This window comes from Neolamprologus brichardi, chromosome 1 (assembly GCF_056152115.1).
Source record: "Neolamprologus brichardi isolate AB-2024 chromosome 1, ASM5615211v1, whole genome shotgun sequence".
Lineage (NCBI taxonomy): Eukaryota > Metazoa > Chordata > Actinopteri > Cichliformes > Cichlidae > Neolamprologus > Neolamprologus brichardi.
Window position 1 is genome coordinate 14,614,248 of NC_142104.1, and position 21,555 is coordinate 14,635,802.

At 38.9% G+C, this 21,555-nt stretch overlaps 1 protein-coding gene across 1 annotated transcript in view; it reads right to left on the bottom strand.

The window, feature by feature from the left end:
• The window catches only part of smyd3 (SET and MYND domain containing 3), a 93,531-nt gene extending 72,475 nt beyond the window's left edge, over nucleotides 1-21,056 (bottom strand). Inside the window, exon 1 of the mRNA XM_006779926.3 lies at nucleotides 20,856-21,056. Coding sequence (XP_006779989.2) covers nucleotides 20,856-21,019 — 164 coding nt within the window. The 5' untranslated portion in view covers nucleotides 21,020-21,056. The remainder of the gene's footprint in view (nucleotides 1-20,855) is intronic.
• Nucleotides 21,057-21,555: the final 499 nt, after the last annotated feature.

The following is a 21,555-nucleotide window of genomic DNA, read 5'->3' on the forward strand; positions in this document are numbered from 1 at the left end:
CTGCTAGTTTGTTCAATTACTTTTGTACCTCAGAAATTGGGGGACTATTTATAAAAATGGCTGTAATCCCTAAACATTTAATTAAATATTTGATTAGACCTCTTTAATTAAAGCTGTCTGTATTGCGATCACGTTTTTGATTGATTTTAATGTGTAGTGATGTAGAAAGGCATAATTACAAAAAGATCCATATGGGCCTCTCTGAATACATCAATACACAATCCTAACATTTAGAGAGTACATTTGCGCACAAAGGTTGGTAGTGTGATACTGTACTGTAAGATGAAAAGGAATAGCATTTCAAATGACCAATATCAACATAAAAATCTGTCAAACAAAACGAGACAAAAGGTCACTGAGAAAAGTGAACCGCATGCAGAGATGGGACAACAGATAGAAATCCAGACAGCTTATCAGTAGCAGTATAAATGTACAGCTGCAGCACAGAAACTGCTGTTATGGTGATCGCCTAAAGGCTGATAAACACTTAGCACTGACTCAGACATGAGCACCAAGAACAGATACGGTCACATGATCCAGGTATTCCAGCAGGACTGAAGACGCTTTATCTTGGCTGAAGGTAATTGAATATTTCCTCTCTTTAAGGAGTTGTATGACACTCGTGAAGACAAACACTTTACTCGTTTCACATCAGAGAACTGGGCAACGAAAATCCAATCATAGAGCAAAAATCGCGTAAAAGACGTGAACCTTCTGAAATTTCTACCACCACGCCATCGAAAACATCCTGACATTTATCAGTTTGAGCAAGTGTTGTATTCGGGATCATTCGGTTCATACACCCACCCACACGCATACTTTACATTTTCTACACAGTACTTCATGATTCAAATACAAAGATGGCGCTGCTCTAGCCTCCAGGCAACAAGCAATACAAGTTCAAGAACATATGCTCCTTGATGCAGTACAATGTGTGACATCAACTGATTTAACATAGTCTAAATATAGATGTGCACAACAAGAACAGACCAAGAAGGTCAAAAAAACAAAAGGCATAGAAACTGATAATAAATGACAAGGATACGACATTCCTTAGTCTTCATCAGCTAGTTAGTCAGCAAAATAACCCTATTCCATTGTTTAATAGAAGTGACTCATTTCCATACAGAGATTATGATTCCCCCTAGGAAGCACATCCATCTCATCTCCAGCCATGCTCTGTTATTATTATGCTTCCACTTTTCCTCTGTCAACCGCTCCTTCCCTTTATCCCTTTTCTCCCTCTTTCTTCCAGCTGCCTTTTTTCTGCTCTTCGTCTCCCTCTGTGTCTCTGTAAGATGTTGTGTGAAGTGATAGTCTTCTGGATGGCAGCTCCATGGCTGGACTGCAGGCACAGTAGGAAAACTCATGAATAATATTAGATGGTTTTCATTAGTAGCACGTAGAAAAAAAGCAGACTCTCTCTCTCTCTCTGCACGACACACTTCCTGCTCTCAATGTCATTTTTTCTCCCCTAACATCATCATTTGACTCCTTCATTCGCATATTTTCTCTTTTTAAAGCCACCTGTCAGTGTCATATCTAATAATGTATACATTCAGGGGCCAGTTTATTAGGTACACGCTGCTAGTAGCAGATGTGGACATGGTCAGCAGCAATGCTCAGGTGGACTGTGGCATTCAAACAGTGCTTATGTGGTATTAATGGGGGCCAAAGTGTGCCCAGAAAATATCCTCCACACCGTTACACCAGCCTGAGCCACTGAAACCAAGCCAGGATGGCTCCATGCTTTCATGTTGTTTATGCAAATTTCTGACCCTACCATCTGAATGTCACAACAGACATTAGGATTCATCAGACCACACGGTGATTTTTCAGTCTTGTAGCCTTAGCTTCCTGTTCTTGGCTTTCTGCTGCTATAACCCTGTATGCTTTGATATATTGTGCTTCCAGAGATGATCTTCTGCATACCTCCGTTGTATGAATAGTTAGTTGAGTTATAGCTGCTTTCCGATCAGCTGGAAGAAGTCTGGCTGTTCTCCTCTGACCTCTGACATCAAAGCATTTTTGCCCAGTGACCTGCTGTAAACCCCAGAAATTTATGTGCAGAAAAATCCCAGAACATCAGCAGTTTCTGAAATACTCAGACCAGCCCATCTGATGCCATGTTCAAAGTCACTTAAATCATCTTTCTTATTCATTCTGATATTCAGTTTTTGACTTCAGAAGGTTGTCTTGACCATGTCTACATGACTAAGTTGCTGAGATGTGATGAGTTGAATAGATATTCTAAGCAGATGTACAGACTTTCCTAATAAGATTGTCCAGTAAGAGACACAGAAACTGTAACATTACCCACTGGTTAATTAAGCTCCTAAGTGAAGTCTGGAGCTGAGGGTTTTTTACCATAACCACCTTGTTTTTTTAAAGTGTACCTAACAATTGAGGGATCAATCTGACTGAGAAACCCTGAGACACACCCATAAGGTCACTTTGCCCTAACTTACATCCTGTTTATTGTTCTTTATGAACATAATAGGAATCATTCATGTTCTATTCAATAAAGGGGCGTCTCCTGGGAAGTGAAACGCTCATCTCCTGCTGCTGTCGCTTTTCAGGCATGGTTACCAGGGTAACCCTATAATGCATTTACCACATATGGCAATCACTGATATTCTTCCCTGAATGTTGTTGACTTTCAGTGTATTCTTGCTGCCACGTCACTGTAAACCGCTTCCTGTGTAGATTCCACCTAACACTCGTTTCCCATAGATTTATACTCAACCTCGACTTCTTTTAGAAACAAACAGTAGCCCCCGTTTGCCAATAAAAAGAATGCAGCTTTAAAGGACTTGATATTTTAAATTACTTTGTCCATCTTTTATATACAGTATATTAGTGCTGGGCATCACTATAATTCTGAACAGATAAAATGTCAACTGTGGCTTTTCAAGTGGACCGAATAGATTGTAATACTTCCTACTGATGAACGAGGGGCCTGTATAAATTTAACTCACACAGTTCACTAATATACAACAACAACAATAATAATCCATCACTAAATCTGTTTAACAGGGCAAAGGTACACAATCACTTAACACTACTAACACTCTAACATTACTGCCTGCACATTTGTAAAATTGCACTGCTGAATGGCTCAATGGCTAATGGTAATTAGCAAGAACACTCTTAAGAACTGGGAGGGTTACAGCTACAGCAAAGACAGATGACGAATAAATAGAAGCATCCACAGAAAACAACTTTACCAACAGTGGAGCTGTGTCTGCCGTTTGAAGGTTTTTCACTTCATTAGCGCCACAAAGTTTGGAAGAACAAGTTCAAAAGGATTTTGTTTCAAAGCTGCACCTCACATCTTCGCTGTGTTTATTATGATTGAAAAGCTCACTTGTGCAGAAATAATAATAATAATAGTATTGTGACAACCAGGAACTGGCCAGCGTTTTAAGAAACAAAATGAGACAAATCTTTGGTCTTACTGGTTTTTGGAAAAAATGCAATTGGGATTTTCCTGACATGAATCAACAATCAATCACAAAACAGTCAAAATAACTTTTTTTACTCAAAGGGGGCACACACAGACTCGAAAGACATCAGAAGAGACGATTAATCAAGACAATGCTTCATCCTACGTCATAAGGTTCCCTTTCATCTTGCAGAGATTTTTCCCCCCTTCACAGTAGAATATGTTCAGTAATTTTAATAGTCATCAAATTCTAAATCAAATTAAACTGAATGTGTAACAGTAAGTATTTTTACAAAAAAAAAATCAATTTTTTTTCTACGTAGTTTACAATGAACGCCATTTAAAAAGAAATGAGCAGAGTCAGTGAAGTATAACAACATGTTGTGCCTACTTTAATTAATCAACAGCGATATGCTTTTATGACTTTGTACATCAGGAAAGCACAAACACAAGCATGTTTTGTTTTTAACACAAACGCCTCGTCTATGACACAGATGTGGATAAAATAGAAATTAGCGAAGAATTAAAAAATCCAGAAGTGAAAGAAATACAACAGGGAGAAACATCAACATTAGAAAAAAAGAAATAATAAAAAGCTGTCACTCAAAATTAGGTGAAGTGACTGAAAAATGCTGGATTTCTCCATTGATATGCAGGAGGATAGATCTCTGCGCTCACATGGGCGTATATGTGGTCAATTTTGTTAAGTCTATGCTATCAGACACCTAATTAGGCCTACCTCAGCATTCCTCTGTTGGTGTGTGTAGCATGATAATTAATTTCCCGCGAGTATTGGCTGCTACATGGCATCCATGAGATTTTGTTTGTGTGTGTGCGTGCGTTTGTGTATGTTAATAATTAGTGGTATTCTCGTCTCTGGGCTGTCCAGTCGTGCCTGAGTGAGTTTTCTCATTTTCAGGCTGAGCGGTCAACACAGCGTGGTACGTCTCACTCCAACATGACAAGTAATGGTGTGTGAGTATATATGTAAAATAAAAATATTAACATAAATCCACTGCCATGGACTGTCATGATACCTCCGTTATTAACTTATCGTCCAATATATGAGCATGACTGTAATTTTTTTAGTCTGAGCCACTTTTATTTTATTTTCCTAGGGTAGTCTGTAATGGCTACAAACATTAAATGGCCATATTTTCTTTTGGAAATATGTTAAAGTCTGGTTTTATAAGTCTGCTTGTGTTTTTGTCTTCACATTATGCTCTGGGCAGTATCTTTACTGCCATTTCTATTGCCTGGAGCAAAGCCTGCGATTCCTGAAGAAGCTGCGAAGGAGACGATGGAGTTTCAGAGCTGGAGCTGTTCATGCAATCACCGTGGTGAATATGAGGTGTTTGTATGATAATATGGATGAGCTTCGTGAGCTGATTTAGGTTTAGAGGGAAGACAGTGGGGGAAGTTTGATGTGTTTCATTGAGCACTGCAGTGTTGCAGCGACATATGTCACACTCACTTCCAGGACCACACTGTGACTATCTGGCTTCGAGACTTGTTGGACAGACCGAGACATTAATCTAAACAGCAAAAAGAAACGTGGAGCGACTCCACAAGTATAAGATAAGATAAGATAAGATAAGATCACCTTTATTAGTCCCACAGGTGGGAAATTTGTTTTGTTACAGCAAAAGTGCAAGTTATGTAGTAGAAATTAGAAAACACTGGAATGAAATAAAATAGAATACAAATGCTATATACAACTGAGTAAGAAAATACAAAAGTACAACTTTGTCAGAATCAACTGAAACGTAATCCCTGGACATGTTGTTGCTAGGAGATGTTTCTGTAGCCTTAAAATTGAAATGATATCAATGCAAACAGATTATTTGCTGAGGTAATTTGTCATTGTTGCTGATTTAACACACTGTTTGGATTCCTCCATCAGGAGACACAGAGTTAATCCGAAATGGTTCTGATTATAAACACAAACATATAATCAGCCAATCAAATGGTAGCTACTCGATGCATTTAAGGATGTAGGCATGATCAAGATAACCTGCAAGTTCAAGGCAGGCATCAGAATGGGTAAATGGTAAATGGTCTGTATTTGTACAGCGCTTTACTAGTCCCTAAGGACCCCAAAGCGCTTTACACATTCAGTCATCCACCCATTCACACACACATTCACACACTGGTGATGGCAAGCTACATTGTAGCCACAGCCACCCTGGGGCACACTGACAGAGGCGAGGCTGCCGGACACTGGCGCCACCGGGCCCTCTGACCACCACCACCAGTAGGTAACGGGTGAAGTGTCTTGCCCAAGGACACAACGACCGAGACTGTCGGAGCCGGGGCTCGAACCGGCAACCTTCCGATTACAAGACGAACTGCCAACTCTTGAGCCACGATCGCCCCATAAAGTAACAACAGGTAATGTGACTTTAAACTGGATTGTTGCAGCAAAACAGGCTGGTTTTAGTAAACTGCTGCTCTTTTTGGATTTTCCTGCATTCTAAGTGAATAGTCCAAAAATGAAACATCCAGGAAGAGGCAGTTTTCTGAGGGAGAATTGAATTCCTTGTTGACCACTTGTTACGGCTAAGGTATGCAGAAGAGCCTCCCTGAAGGTTCATAATGTTGAACCTTGAAGCAGACTGGCTATAGCAACAGAAGACCATACCACATGCTGCTCTTGCCAGCTAAAACTGGAAACTGTGGCCAAAATTTAGACAGGGTGATGAAATTGGACTCTAGAAGATTGGAAAAACGTTGCCCGCTCTAATGAGTCTCAATTTCTGCTGCAACATTTGGATGACAGAGTCAGAACTTAGCATAAACAACATGAAAGCACGGATCCGTGATGCCTTGTGTCAACGGTTCAGGCTAGTGGTAATGTAATGGTATGGGGAATATTTTCTCCCTTTAGTATCAACTGAGCATCGTTTAAACACAACAGCCAACCTCAGTGTAGTTGCTGACCATGTCCATCCCTTTATGGCCACAGTGTACCCATCTTCTGCTGGCTGCTTCCAGCAGGATAAAACCCCCATGTCTCAACACCAAGCTCACATTACCTCAAACTGGTTTCTTGAGTTCATTCTACTCAAATGGCCTCCACCATTCCCAGATCCCTATCCCAAAAGCATCTTAGGGATTTGATGGAAAGGAAGATATCACATCAGGTTAATGTCAAATGAACTAAAATCTGAAGAATGTTTCCAGCATGTGGCTGAATCTATCCTGCAAAGAATTAAGGCAGTTCTGAGGGCATAAAGGGGGTCCAACCTGGTACTAACCAGCTGTACCTAATAAAGTGATCAGTGAGTGTATCATTATTGCATGCTGACCATCCTCTGCACCATTTACAAAACACGCAGCTGAATAGTTTGTGCAACATTTGTTCTGGCTCTGCACTCAAATGGACAGAAAAGGAAACCATTCATTTTAAGCTCCTTATTGTTTAATGTTTAGATTTTAATTTATTGAATAATTATTTGTAAGTTTTTGGCTGCTGTAACACAGTCACTTTCCAATCTTTGGGATGAATTAAATATTTATTTTTTCTTAATTTACTTTAAAAAATGTAAATATATGTCAATATGTTGTCATCTGGAATTATTATACCCTGTTCACCATTACTATCCAGGAAAGATAGCTACTGTGAAAGGTCTCTACTGCACCACACGTTGGAGTAATAAAGCAAACATTTTCATGATCTTCTTAAGAAACTTTTTTCTTCTCTGCAGTGCTTGGAAATTGTGAAGACAACGTGAAAGTGCTTGACAAATGAGCTCTTCCAGCAAAAGCAGCAGAGCCAATTCCAGCAGAAACTCACTGCCAGCACTGTTACTGCTGTGCATTAGAATGCAAAGACTGTGCAAGTCTTGAGCTTTTTCTCATTTCTTTATATTTTACTAGAAAAGAGGGAAGCAGGTGCAACCTATAAAAAGGTGCAAACATGCATGGGAATACAGTATAAAAGGTTAAAAAAAAGTGTTTCCAAAGTGTAGGATTCTATTAAGGTTGAAGGTGAACACAGCCTGAACTCTCTCAGGCAAGCTTTTTTGTAATTTCTTTAAGTAGTCTAGAATAATTCTCCAGGCTTGTTGAAAGACATTTAGAGCTTTAATTTGGATGTTGGCTGCCTTTCTTTCCGTTCTCTGTCAAGATGATCTCACACTGCTTCAATAATCTTGAGGTCTGGGCTCTAGGGAGGCCAATTTTCGACTGATAGTGTGCCTTCTATCCATGTATGCTTTTACAGTATTGCCAGTTTGGGATCATTGTCATACTGAAAAACGAAGCTGTTGCCAATCAGTCTTACAGATGGTACTGCATGATGGACTAAAACCTCTCAGTAGTTTCCTGTGTTGTGAGTTCCACCAATTTTGAAGAAATCTCCAACACCAAGGCTGAAAGGCACCCCGAACAATGACAGAGTCTCCACTGTATTTTAAAGATGGCTGTGGACATTGTTGCACCTCTCTCCTGACCATATTGACAATGACTGGAAGCAAAAACTTCCTATTTGGACTTATCCCTCAACAGACCTACTGCCAGTCGCTTTCAATCGAGTTCTTGTATAATTACGCAAACCTCAGCCTTTTCTCCCTGAGGTTGGCAAATAGTACATGAATCAGTTGAAGGTCCAGACACAACTCCCACGCAATGTGTCAGGTCTTTGCTTAATTTTTCCCAATTTCTCAAGGATATGACTTTCGGATTCTGGTTATCTGCTATAGATAGTGTTTTAGGCCTGCCTCTTTTTATGTCCTCTACCTGTCAAGTTTCCATACCATGCCATGATTTGTCAAAGATCTAATAGCCTTTATTTTTTGTAATCATTTTTCATTGATTCAACTAAAGAAATAGAAACAAATAATGTGTTTTTGTGTCAGGCTGATAATAATGAAGTGCCTAAAGACACAATTTAAATTGGCTCTTTGCTAAGTCTGTCATGTGTTTCCACAACAATGGTTCATCCCTTGAAGGACCTTTCATGCTTGAATGAGTCATAGGTCAGTGTTAATTGGCTTAAATAAAAACATTCCTCTGTAACTGGTCAGGTACAAGGACTGGATTAAAAAGAAAAGCTTTGAGAAACCTCCAGAAAGTCTGGAGAACTACTGATCAAGACCGCTTTAAAGAAATGACAGGTGGCTCAAGACTTTTGTACACTAATGTAATGTTAGACAAAGCATCCATGAGTGTTAAACACTTTCTGAAGGTATCTGACTGCCATCTACTGTGTTCACCTATGCAATAACAGCACAGTCTGCACAGTTCATCCAATCATTACCCTGCAGGCATCTGCAGCTACACGGATTTAAGTGTGTGTGTGTGTGTGTGTGTGTGTGTGTGTGTGTGTGTGTGTGTGTGTGTGTCACAGAGAGAGTTGGAGGGAACAGCTGCATCTTGAGATGTCTACCCTGATGTCTACCCTGTACCATGTACCCTTGCTGAATTCTTAATGGTTGTTTAGAGGATGATTCACTGACACCTGAGGGGTCTCACACAGGATGATGAGGCATCACGTTCTTGTTGCCTCATTACCATAGTTAACAGATATTCTGTACAAAGGAAAAACACAGATTCAAACCTAAAATACGGCCTTTGTGCTCTTAGTGCAGGTTTGGTCATTATTACTTCCTTCAGAGTTACTAATGGATAAAATAATCACAATAATTAAATAATGTCAAGACAAAAGAAAAAGTTGAAAATGTAGAGATCTGTTAATTAAAAAAAAAAAAACAAGAAAAGAAAACAAGGATACAGTCGGTTAGGATAAAAACCCCATCTGGAAAGATTACAGGTGGCATTATATTAACAATAATTTCAAAGTGTAAAAGTATATTTGCATTTCCACAATGATAAAACATATATGATCATACATAAGCATTGGAGCTAGATAGGTGTAGTAAATTTGAAGGTGATAAGAATTTTAAAAGCAAATATAAATCATAAAACTACTTGTTGTAAAGGGAATAAAGCCATTAGGAACATGCATAGTTGTAGTTTGATCTCACAGTAATGTCTGACGGCCAAATCTTGAACAACTTGAATTTACATTTAACAAAAGAAGTGTGCTGATATCGGCTAAAATTAATTTTTGACTGTGAAACGTAGCCGTGTAGTACGTCTGCACTACAGATACTCACATGGCTCCATAAAAACCCAATTCAACGTCAGAAAAACTGCAGGACTGGATTTTACAACCAGTAATTATCGGAAAGAAAAAACTCATCCAAACTGGTCAGAGACAGCCACTCAAATATTTTCTGGTTGAGTAAATGAATGAGTTAAGTACATGAATGCTTGCAATTTTATCTCAAATGGTTCTCAGAAAACTAATTTTACCCACACTGGTCTTTTTCTAGTTTTTGTCCCTTTATGCCGAAGAGAGACATCAGAATCCACAAGTAACAGACGCACCATCTATGATCACAATAATGTGAATCAACAGGGAGCTTTGTGGATTTATCCAGATTTCTTCAGAATAAAAACAAACTCACACAAACACTGTGAACTACGCACATGCTGGAAAAACACAGGGTTTCATTAATTGTCTTGCAAAATACAAACTATGCCAGAAAAAACTAAGTAATCATCCCCCAGAGGATCGAATAAAATTTCTGTGTGTGCATGTGGTCCCCACAAGTACAGCAAAAAATGATAAACAGATGTGCTTGCTAGATGAATAATACCAAGCATTACACACATGGGAAGGTGTGTTCCCAGTTTACAGCAAATCACTTGGTTTGCAAATGATACAGCTGTGTGTGTGCGTGTGCATGTTTTGAGACACCTGGGTATCTAACTGCAGGAGATGAAGAACAGAGGGGAGGAGGAGGAGAGGAGTGAGAAGCAGATGCAAGCAAAATAATCTACCCCGGGAGTGAAGCAGGGAGCAGAGGCAGGTGGGACAAAATAAATGCTTCTGAATGATAAGGGATGAGAAGATGGAGGATACGGGTGAGGAAAAACTGAGAGATAAGAAAGGGGGGAGCAGATGGGAAGAAAAAAAATGTGGAAGGAGGGAAGAGAGGTAGGGAGACATATGTCGGAATAAGCATATGGAAGAATGAATAAAAATGAGGGAGCAGGTTAAGAGAGGAGGAGGAAGAAGAGCGGTGACTTGCCTTTTGAACCATTTCCCTCCTCTCATGTGCTCCTCTCTCTGTAGCCCTGTCAAAATGCATCTAAAGAGGTAATCTGTATGCTTCATATACCACTGCATTCACATACTCTTATCCGTGTGTGTGTGTGTGTGTGTGTGTGTGTGTGTGTGTAAACTGCTCTTGAAATGTATTTAAAGAGAACTTATGCTCATTTCCAACTCCATATTTTTCCTTGGAGCAGCTTAATATGCTGTTCAAAATAAACCTTATTCCTTTTGCACTGGACCTAAGTACAGCTCTTTACCTCATCCTCTGTCTGAAACAGGCAGAAGATGAAGGCCAACCACTGTTTTTGTACTTATAATGCAGATGTTTTTAATGGTGCAAGCAAGTCCAAACCTTAAATGAACAAATGGCCCCAAATTCCTGGAGTGAGATTACCAAAAGTACAACAATATCATATTTGAATATATAAAAAAAACAAAAAACAGAGCAGGGACAAAGAGGAGAAAAATGTCCCAGCATTTTATTTGTTTCTATTGTGGCTGGCACTGCTTGTGAAACACCAGGACACAACAAGGTAATTAACCCACCAACAGCATGAATGCTGGTAACTGAGTCAGTCACTTTCATCAGAGGTTCTACAAAGATTCAACACAGGAGTCAAAATCAGCTGTAAACCATTACAGGGCTGTGGTAATTTCACAGTTGGCGTGTGCAACAACCAATGTGGTGACCATAAACTAAGCCTAACAATTTATACTGGTGGTTGGGCTGTGTTGGAATCGCTGCAGTCCTCTGCTAAACAACAGGCGTCGTCATTTGGTGGTGGTATAGAAATAGAAGCAATCATTTCATCTTTTCTGTTGCAGCATCTTCCTCTCTATGATGTAAGAATCTCTGTGCTTATATAACACTGAAGTGCCAGTAAAGACCAACACAACTATACACGTCTTCAACAGGCTGTCACTAGCAAGCTTGGTTAGCAAGCTGCACCTACAAAATAAAGGAGTGGGACACAGGCAAAGCATAATAAAGTTTCATTTAACAAAACTGAAGAACAAACTTCTTGGATGGTCTGTACCACATACCAGGCCACACCATTTGTCAGATCCCTTAGGAGAAGCATAAAGCATAATAATCCACCAAATCACGCAGAGCTACCTGCTGTGCAGACCCGTTGTGAATAAGTGAGCAGCCAAAAGTAGCTTCTTCTTCTTCTTCTACAATGTAAAAAGCTTCCACAGTCCTTTGGAACCATGTGGCTATTAGATGGAAGGTTAAGCCACCTTTCTTCTTATTGGCTGTCCCTCGCAAACACAAGGTGGGACCAAAAGCAGAAAACTGAAACAGAGCATTTAGATCAGTCTGAAACCTGACCTTTTCCCCCCAAACAGAGATTACCTGCACATAAGCTAACCTCATTATCTGATGCATTTAATGAGGATTCATCACAAGAGCATTTAAGAAATGTTTTTAAGACCATAACAAGAATATTTAGTACAAAATACAGATTTCATAATAGAAAGCTGGCCAAATAAAGAACACTAAATGTCTAATCAAGCTACATCCATTTGCATTCACACATGCACCTCTGTTGGGTAACATCTAAAAATGTTCTGCAGTGCATGTGTGAAAAAGGTTTTTGTTTTCTTTGTACTGGCTTCCCTGTAACACTGAAAGCAGAACAAAACTCTAATGTCAACTGTCAATATTCCTTATGTGCCTTGAAATGCGTAAGACCCCAAGAAAACTGGTTCATCTATCTTTCAATCAAAAGTTTCCCTCTATAAATAAGACAAAAGCTTTAGCAGTTTTGTTATTGTTGTTTTCACTCTTCTAGAGTGTGCGTGTGTGGTCCAAAGAGACAATGAGTGAGAGATTGGTGTCACATATAAAGACTTCATCTGACAGAGATAATGCTGCCCTGCCCCCCTCACCTAAAACACACACACGCCAGCCTCACTGCAGAAAGAACATATTTGAGCTCTTCTTTGGTCTGTCAAGCAAAGAGAAAAATCCTTTAAAGTGGGTGTATGTTTGATGTGTTATCTGTCCATGAGAGATCGAGTCGCGTCTTTCATATTTCCATCTTTTTCTGGAACTTCCTCTTTTATTTTTTCACCCATCAAGACAAACAGCCTGCATGAGTGTGATCATTTACTGTTCAGATCAGATCAGTGACCATTCCTGTAAATGGCAACTCAACTGGAACTGTAAAAAACACCATGCTTGGGAACTATAAATTACAGACGCCTAAACTATATCACTGTATCCCACACATTTAGCTCAGCATTGGGTTACCGGAGCAGATCGAACCCACTCAAGACAATTATTGTGATCCCACCAGGCATGCCGCAGCATGTTTAATAAACAGCTCTCCTTTCTGCAGCACTAAAATTCACACCAGGTCTATTTTTTCCTGCTTTAAACAGATAATGAGGACAGAAAGCCGACACAGGATTGACACAGAGAATGTGGTTGATTTTCACGATAAAAAGACTCTTTGCAGAATAAACACTTCACGCTCTGAAACACTCCCAGTGTGATAGGACGGAGCAAAATGGCCAAAATGACCAAAGACATTTCTCATTTATCTTTTAAACTACAGACTAAAGGCCATTAAACACAGAGAATATTGCAAAGAAACCAAGAAAAATTATGAATTTTCTGATGCAAATTTGTCGTGTAATGTATCTGCACACACTGAACGCACCGCAAAAAGTCACCAGCGAGCGATGATGATCTGGTCCTGATGTTTTTAAACAAAAAACCCAAAGAAACTGAAATTCTAGGTTCATCAAATTCTCCCAAGGCAGCAGCAGGGAGAATTTCAAGGCTTGATCCAGGAGTTGAAGCTGTATCGTGACATGATTTGCAGTTGGAACCACATCCAAGGAGGTAAAGAAATATTTTCCGAGAGCTGACCTAGAGCAGAATCTAGATGTGTGTCTGAAGTAAAATACCATATAACTGTATATTCAGCACTGGTGCACATTTTCAACCAAGCCATGGCTGCCAAATGCAGGTCTGATTTGTCAGATATGTGAATACACATGTGAAAACAAATCACGCTTGATCCCAAAAAATAAATGCCTCACAAACGTCCAGTGAAATTCCACAGTCAGTGTGAATGGCTGCATTAAGAACAGGTGATAAAGTCTGATAAATATTTTTAATGCATGAAATAGTCACACATATTTTATGTGTCCTGTGTTTTTTTTTTATTTTTATATTATTTATATAAACCTTCATGACATAAAACACAAGTGACGTGTAAAATCATTAGCCAGATGAGCAACGACAGAATTATTAGATATTAATATATAGGAATCCCTGTTGCATCTGTATCTGTATACATGGGCTGATGAGTCTCATTTCCTGCTATGAAATTCAGATGACAGGGTCAGAATATAATGTAAACACAATGAAAGCAGGGATCCACCCTGCCTCCTATCAACGGTTCAATCTAGTACTGGTATAACAGTCTGGTGGAAGTTTGGGTCCCTTAGCACCAGTTGAGTAAAGCTTACACTCCACAACCTTCCTGAGTATTCTTGCTGATCGTGTCCATGCCTTCATGATCACAGATGGCTGCTTCCAGCTGGATAACGCACAGAGTCACAAAGCTCAAATCATCTAAAGCTAGTTTCTTGAACATGACAGTTCACCGTTATCAAATGCACTCTACAGTCACCAGATCTCGATCCAATAGGGCGCCTTTGGGATGTGGTATAAAATGAAATTCACATCAGTAGTCAACAAATCCGCAGCAACTGTGTGACGCTATCGTGTAAATATGAACCACAATCTCTGAGAAGTGTTTCCAGCACACTGTTCAATCTCTGCCACAAAAAACCTTGACACTTCAGAAGTCCAAAAGGGGTCCAAATATAATGTATAACATTATTATAAAGAGTTAAACTATTGAACTTTCCAATAAAAACTTTCCACTTCTGGTGAATTTCAAAGTCTCTTCAGCTTTCCAAAAAGGAAAAACCTGGAGACAAAGAGATTGTTACACCTTGTTTTCTAGTTAATTAGCGAGCAATGTGGCTGCATTTCAAATGTGGTTTGAATTTGCATTTGTGCCGTGTGAATGGTAAGAAATTCTTCTAACTATAAAAAAAAACCTCTTTATTTCCTGCCTTTGTTCTCCCCACCATCACTCCTCACCCCCTCCTAACTCTCTGTCAGTCTGAGAACCTCTAATAGTTGTTTGTTTGTTGACCTCTGGCGATTTGATCCTACTGAGATGTGTGTGCTTCTTTGTGTGTGTTTGTGTGTGCGTATGTACTCCCTCGGCATTTATCAGTCATTACTTACATACAGCCTTCAAGGCCTGTAATTAACTTCAGCTTTGAAGCCCCCTACCCCACCACCTGCTCATTTCCTGCACGCACGCACACACACACACACACACACACACAAACATAAAGTACGTCTCTCTGTTCTTGCATACAGTTGCACAAATAATTGCACACTTGCACACATTCTTCAACACTCAGTCATGCTGTGAGACTAATTGTGTTTTTAGTGAAAACAGGGAAAACACACCTCGCATCTCTGAGGCCAAACTCTGCCTGTGCGTGCGCACGAGGCGTCCTTAATGTTTTTTGGTGATAACACAATTTGCAAATCTCTCACTAATGCTAAAAATCAATAATAAGATTTACACACTCGGGTTGATGAACGTCCACCTCACGACAAGCTGATGTAGCAAAAAGCACTTATTCGATACCTCAAAAACATGATCAACATGACCTATGGCCTGTGTCCTATTCTAAATCATCCCACACCCGCCCACACAAACCTGTGTTTGCCCACAGCGCAGAGAAAAATAGCTGAACTCTGCAGAGACATGAACTCTAATTCTTTATTGATTTTATCTTGTTATAACTCTGTGTTCTTGTGTCTTTTGACACAACTGAACTGAATACATGTCAAGTTACAATGTTAAAGCTTGTAGCCAGAAGTCCTGAAACAGCGTGTAAAACAAAGAGACCGTCATGCCAGGAAATAAACAATCCCAAATTTTTTTTGTCCAACTTTTTATCACAACCAATAGACACTTTTGATTAATAAGCAACTGCTACCGGCTGTGTGAAAAAGACACAGATTGCACATCAAAAATACATGTTGCTACTGAAACATCACCACTTGTTTTGTAGCCTTGAGTTAAAAACTATGCCTGTTCTTCAGACTCTTTAGACTTGGACCGAGGGCTACAAAGTACAAACTTTCACATACTGAAGTCCAAAGAAGGTGTTTTAACTCGTTCTATAGTCATGTGATAAGCTGGGGGAATTTTAGGAAAGGGTTCATGGAATTATACGCGAGATTTCAGAGATTCCAGTAACGCTTAGCTCAAGATTGTTTGTTTTAGGGGACGGGTCAGTCTGGATCGGTGGTGATAAACAAATTAGAAGCTGGGTTCAATCCAGCATTATAATAGCAAGACTGGGCTTGTGAGATGGCTAGAGCTGCAGCATTTGAAAAACTGTCATAAGAGACTTGCAAAGTTCAAGAATTATTATAGAAAATTGGCAAATATTGACATTTTTTGTGAAGTGCGTTGAGAGAACGATATGCTATTTTGAAGAATCTACAAAATAAATTCCTGTTTTTAGTTATTTCACATTTTTTTGTTTACTACATAAACATGCAAGTGTGATCATTCTTAGTTTTGATGCCTCCAGTGAAAATCTACAATGAAAATAGTCAAGAAAATAAAGAAAAAACATGAAATGAGAAGGTGTGTCCAGACTTTTGACTGGTAGTGTATATAGTGAACCCTTCTATCACTCAAAGAGGTCATGCCCTCCTAACGATACATCATCTTTTGTCTCAATACAATTTAAATGTACGAGTTGTTAAATTGAACAAAAATGGAAGAATTAAGTCAAGTGAAAAAAACTGCAGTTCCTCCAGTGACCACTCGGAGCTTGTTCCATAACCAAGACAATAGCCATAGATTTCTGTGCTAAAATGTCCAATTTTATATTATAAAGTTTGCTGCTGGATACTGCCATGAAGACTTATGATGTCCCATGGTAGATTCCTCTTAACAAACACCCATTACTCAAGGTTTTGTGTGAGACTCAAAGGAACAGAAGTTAGATTTTGAAAGAAACGTACCTCCCACTGCCAGTCGTTCCACTGTGGATGACAGATATTTTTGACCTCAGCCATGCTTTTGATTGCATGGTGCTTGGGACATGATTAAACAGTCCTCTGGGATTCCTGACCATCAACATAGTAGAATGGAATTAGGATGTATATGACTCCATAACAGCTTTATAACTTATATAGAGGGCATGCTAGTCTGTTTTTTTGGAAGATGGTTAAATCAATTAAATTAAAGTCAATTTGCTGACAATCTGTCAACAAAATTAAATATTTCTGTTCCACTTTTTCCATCGGTTATGGTTTTAAACGATTTCCACCAATTGCAACTGCATAAGGTGCAGAAACGTGTTCTTAGCTGGTTTGACGAGTGCTGCAAAGTTGGCCGCCACAAGGTGGAAACAGCATCAGTTTCTTACTCAGCAGCGATGGCTGCCTACTTTCTATGATGTCGCTTGTTTTATCTGTCCACAATTTGAAGGCAGGGATCTAAGGAAGACACAATCATACTTTGGGCTGTGGAGGATCTTAGATCTGTACTGTATTATGAGTCACCCCTCCCACTGCTTGCTCTCTGGCTGTTTATCTTTCTCTTTCTTTCTCTTACTTTCCTCTTGCCTCATTTCTATGGTTCTTTATTTTCCCTTTATTGTACTTTTACTTGTTATATGTTATGTTTACATATAAACACTAGTTTTTATTTTATATAACATTTGCATTCCCTCTTATCTGCTGGCTGATCCATCTTCATCTTGTCACTATGCAAAGGAAGCAGCTTGGACAAAGAAATAATAGAGAAAATAAACAGCCCTGTCCTGATGTTAGTTCATGTAGCATATTTACATTCCAGCAGAGTGTTTATAATCTCTTTACTGTTATTCTATTATCTAAGCTTTTATTTGAGTAACTGACGGAGGAGGCATACACTGCAGCTATTGGCACACGGCGACAGTCTTCTGCTGCTGTAACAAAGCAGTGTGAGGTGCAGCATGTATCTCTGGGGCACTTGGACAGTTAAGTGAATAGAATTGTTCCATCCCCCACATTAACGTCATTAACCGTGGATAAAGTGGATGTGCTGCGGTGCCAAATGTACTGATCATTGACTGTCACTGCTGTGCCACAACTGGAGCCTGCACTGTGATGACCCACTCTTTCCTTAACAAGGCAGCGATGAGACAGAAACCCAAGAAAGATAACTGTCCTACTTAAGTTCAAATGGATTGCTCCACATTTCACACATACAACTTGGTCCTCTGTGTGTTTTTGGCCACCCCCCAAACAGGTATTCTATATATATGTATATTTATATTTATATATACACATATTCTATATATTCTGTGGAATGACAAGACAAAAGTTGAACTTTTTAGAAAGATTAACTTCTGTAACATCTGCTGTAAAAGGAACAACATGGTGGTGGTAGTATTATGGTCTAGGGCTGCCTTGCTGCTGAAAACAAAATGAATCGAAGTGCAGACTTAAATCAGATTGAAATGCTTTGGCATGAAACATGTGGTTCATCTTAAAAAAATCATTAAATGCAGCTGAAAAAAACCAATTCTGCACACAAGACCAGGCCAAAATTCTCCATAGCGATGTGAAAGACTCACTGCCTGAAATCATAATTTTAAACCTGCATTTGGTGTTTACTTGGGTTATCTTTGTCTAATATTTAAATTTATTTGAGCTGTAATAACAAATATGAAACTATGTGACAAATATGCAAAATTAATTTGAAATCAGAAAGGGTGAGCCCAGACCGTTTTTTCACAGCACTGCAGAGACTTTCACCACGTGTATGTGTTGATGGTGGGGTACAGATCAGGAGATTTCAGTACAAATTAATCAAAATTTGAAATGTGAAAGCATTTTTTATTGACCATGAACCTGAATACTATTTATTATTTCATCAGATACATATTACAGTGTGAGAAGAGATAGTAATTTTGACTGCAGTATTAAAGAGTGAGTACACTCTCTAAAAAGCATTACTTTCTTGTTTAAACATGTGTATTTTAATATTCTCTCAGAAGATGTCTGCAATAACTTCTTGTGTTGATTATTGCAACCAGCCATGACAGGAAGGCTAGTTTTGGACAAGTCTGTCAACACAATACAACACAAAAACAGAGGCCCAGGCTGAACGCGAGTGCTGTCCACTGATGAGAGTCAGTGGCATCACGGCTGATGTGATCCCGTTGCTAGACTGTCTATTCATTTGTTTCCTAGGCTCATATATGTACTGTTTATAGCCCACAGTAATTAACCTATCACTTTGCAACAGAAATTAGCACACTTGTTTCTCTCCTTAGCAGCCTCATTAAATTCACATACGTCCATTTAGCCTGATTAAGTAGGTTTGGCTACAGTAGAGAAAACCACAGTGCTATCATTAAGCATCAAACTGGAAAAAAAAAAAAAAAACAGCAGCAAATGAGATGAAACCGAGGACAAGTCATCAGATTGATGCAAATAAAGGATAATGTGTACCTTCCCACATATAATCAGGAAAAATGAAAAACATTATGAATTTGATATGAGAATGAGAAACTGTTTATAATTTCAAGAGGATAACTCGGTCAGTACAAAAAACAACCTGAGGCTAATTTAGTGCTGTATACATGTGGACAAACATCACACTGCAGTAAGTAATTTAGCAGCATAAAGGACAGAGCTTCAGAATCAGGCAGTAATAAAGGACCCAACATGAGGCCCCATATCAACTGATAGTGCATACTAACTCTTAATGCATATTCTATATTCTATATCTAAACAAGAGTACATGTTTAGATCATACAACCAACAAAAGCCACAATAGGTATTACTGGCTTTGAGTCCTTGGTCATGAACGCAAAGATAATAACATTTCCAAGTTTTCTAACACAATATGGTTTGTCCTCTCTCCAAAGGTCATTATTCCAGAAGTCTTGTTATTTATTCAAATGCAGCTTTGCAATCCTAAGCCATACTGCCATGTACTTTTATATAGAGAGAGGAGACTTTCTACCATAACCCCTTCCAAAAAAGTCACACATATTCAGCCTTTCTCTAACTGAACTTCAACATTTAACATGCTAACTGAGGCCTGTAGAGTCTGAGGCATGGCTCTTTGGTTTTTTTGCACTTACTCTGTGCACTTACTGTGAATTTGCTGGGAAGTCCACTCTTGGGAAACTGCGGCATTGTGTCAACACTGACTTGAATGCTCCAGACTAGGAAACTGTCAAAATGTCTGCTTTTATAAAAGTGCTTAAAACAGAGGCTGACCTCAATCATATACATTTTTTTGATTAGCACACCTGTGCACCTATATTTACCCTCTTAATTCCTATCGTGTTTTTTTTTTTAGTGCAACCCTTTGTACATTATTCCAAGTTAAATCAGAAATATGCTCCAAATATGCAGACACTAAAAGATTAATAACACTATGGGCTGAGGTCAGAGTGACATGAGAAAATTATCTCAAAAGTAATTCCAGAACCCCTTTTACTTGGACTGTATTCGTAAGAAGAAAGTCACAGTCAAAACAAATCAATATTGATAAAACTCAGCCAATCAAAAAGAAAAAAAGATCTATCATAAAGATCTTATAGACCAAATGTTGTGTCGTGAATGGGACAAATGATGTTAAACATTTCACTAGAAAAATTTACATATATTGAAAGTGAACTTTGGATCAGAAAGTCCGTCTTCTTGTAAACCATGAAGTGCTTGGTTTGGTATTTGTTCTCCCATTAACAAAGAAGGGGTTCATGGTTGTTGATATTATTGTTTTTACAGCACTTATAAAGATTTTTTTCCTATTAGAAATTTCACTGTCAGATTATTATAACTGAAGTCTGCCTCCTCCATGAAGGAGCCTTACTACCATCTCGTGGCCGGTTGAAGAACTGAATCTACTAATGTTATCATTTAGCAGCTATTATGAACAAGAAATATCCATAGTACCCATGCACCCACTTATATATAAAGACTATAAAATCTATGATATACAGCAGACCGTATATACCACCTTCGGTAAACTCAAACTAACAGAGATGGGAATCATTTATTTATTTAATCTTCCCACAAGCACAGAGCGAGTCCTCAACCATCACAATGCCTCCACTTTAACTACACACACTACTAACCACCCAGCAGCGTTTCCTTTCCACAAAAGGCTGTTCGCACACAGACAGAGCGAGCACCCCCGGTCTTCTTACCGAGTGAAGCAGTGGTGGCAGACCTCTTTGGCCAGTCTGTTGGACACGCAGCAGGCCAGCGGCTCGGTAGAGATCACCAGCTCTCCTTTGCGTATCCTGCCCGTTGCCCGGAGACCGTTACCTTTCCCGGGGCTGACGAAACGCTCGAGCATCAGTGCCATCATTGATTTTCCCTCCACGTGAAACAAACTTCCGTGTTTACATCCGTGATAAACGCTGCGTCATGACGTCACATGAACGTACACACGCTTTTACTACATATAAATGCAAAACGATTGTTTCGTATTTTTGTATTTCTTTTTTATTATTATTTCTTTCCAAACTGTATGTGCACCTCACAGTTTATTATTTTGAACACTTGGTTTTTATTTAGTGTTTTTGCTTTTCTTTAGATATAACATAGACGGTATTTGTATATGGCATAGAAATGTCAATAAACATATTATTAATAATAACATGTTAATATTACTAATATAATAAACCAATGCCTTTCCTTTTAATTTTAGTTTGGTTTTAGGTAATGCTGTGTATGGTTGTTATTAGATTTATTAATATGAACTAATGAAGTATGCACTATCAAATGTGATTTCTGAATTCTCTATTGTGCAATATTTGTGCACTTTTAGCAAAACTTTGGAAAGATGCTGGACAGAGACACAGGTACACTTAAGAAAAGCATTTGATCTATTTGTTTTGTTAA